The following is a 1681-nucleotide window of genomic DNA, read 5'->3' on the forward strand; positions in this document are numbered from 1 at the left end:
GCCAGAAGGATGATCAACAGCTCCAGGAGGCAAATGGAATCCGGAAGCACAAGATCCCGATGAAAACACAATCCATGTTCCTGCTTCTCGTATCCGAGAAGCTACCAATGTTCGTAGAAGGGCCTCCACCCACCACATACATACACCCATCATCACAACAAGCCTGGACCTTTAATAACACCTAAACAAAAATGACGTAAACATAAAACACGGGAACCAATCCTATTCTAACAAAGGTTCCACTTATTCATTAATTTGTTACCCACTAATCACTTTATACTAAAAGTTAGCAAACCTGTCACTTCAGGGATGTTACAGTTTCACAAAGTCCTTTACACAATCAAAACTCTTACAAAGTGCACTCCAAATATTTAATAATTTCACTTTAAAGGGAGTATCACAACACGAGTTTTAACACGTCTGCAGCAAAACACCGTGACCCCACAACCCTAACACCAAGTGCCATGTTTAAACAAGCGGTAAAGCCTATGTAGCGCCCACATTCAGTCCATACTGGGAAGTACTGCCGCGACCCACTTCCTATAGCCAGGGCACAACTCCGGGATCTAGTCACAGAAATCAGTGGAAGTGGTATATGCTGCCACCACGGTCAGCAGCTGCTTTGAGCACACAAGCTTATTAATGTTTAAAAGATCACATGGGAACCAAACTCTGCTGGTACTAAAGGTGTAGAGATCAGGTGAATTTCCACGCAACATGCACACTTAAATCCAGTAACACAATTTGCCAATCCCACTGGCACACACGAAGGCATGATTGGCATCCGGGCCTGAAGCCGGGAACTTACCTCAGTGGGTTGACTGATTTCGAACAGGTCGAGCCGGTTGGCGTTCCAGTGGTTAATGATGTCGGCCAGTTTTTGCCGCTCCTCGTCCCGGCTCCCCGACATTCCTCCTCCGGGAGCGGCAGTATCAACAACAAAAGGCAAACCTTTCTGTCCACAACAACCCGCTTGGGCACGATAGTCCTTAAGATCAGTTCAACAGACTGTACAACTACAACGGGCTGCACCAGTTAACTGCGTTCCTCAGTTCCCTATCTTCCTTATTCCTCGTTACTAGCCTTGTTTTATCTAAATATCCACCACTCTCTACCTAGCACGGACGGCTGTGACTCACACAACATCTACATAAGCGCGTTCACGATTTTCAACAAGAACGCATACTCACGACTATTACTATTACGAGCATAATCCAATTGGAAGCGTCTGCTCGCTCCATACGTATGGGCGTGGCGTATACATATACAAATACATATACGTACATATATACGTATGGAAATAACGTGGCAGTGGCGCTTGAGTGACGCAATTGACATTCATGACTGAATTACTTGTAAAAGCAGTGTGTATTAACGTAGGGCTGTTAAAGGATTCTTATGTCGGGTGTGGGACTAGGCTAAGTAGTTTTACTTGAAGGAGGCAAGGTGTTTAATGAATGTTGAGGAATAACTTCTACATAAAAAATACAGACTGGAATAGTTTATAGTATCTAGAATGGCACTTGCTATATCTAGCTTGATGTCCCATGGTCGCATTGCCACGGGGTTAATTGGTAATTTGCTGTCATCTATTTGTATTGTTTTCATTAATAAGTGGCTTTATGTGCAGTATGGCTTCCCAAACATGACCCTTACTTTGATTCATTTCCTAGTGACCTGG

General features: G+C 44.0%; 1 protein-coding gene across 12 annotated transcripts in view; it reads right to left on the reverse strand.

The window, feature by feature from the left end:
- The window catches only part of AFDN (afadin, adherens junction formation factor), a 3286836-nt gene extending 3285620 nt beyond the window's left edge, over positions 1-1216 (reverse strand). For 8 of the 12 annotated variants that reach the window (XM_044063216.1, XM_044063156.1, XM_044063138.1 and 5 more), the window contains exon 1: positions 809-1215. In XM_044063216.1, coding sequence (XP_043919151.1) covers positions 809-910 — 102 coding nt within the window. In that variant the 5' untranslated portion in view covers positions 911-1215. Of the gene's footprint in view, positions 1-808 lie in introns of all 12 variants that reach the window. The other 4 variants (XM_044063225.1, XM_044063199.1, XM_044063191.1 and 1 more) reach the window with 1 other exon arrangement.
- Between the last annotated feature and the right edge of the window lie 465 nt (positions 1217-1681).

Source organism: Protopterus annectens, chromosome 1.part0 (assembly GCF_019279795.1).
Source record: "Protopterus annectens isolate FY-2018-M chromosome 1.part0, PAN1.0, whole genome shotgun sequence".
Taxonomy (NCBI): domain Eukaryota; kingdom Metazoa; phylum Chordata; order Ceratodontiformes; family Protopteridae; genus Protopterus; species Protopterus annectens.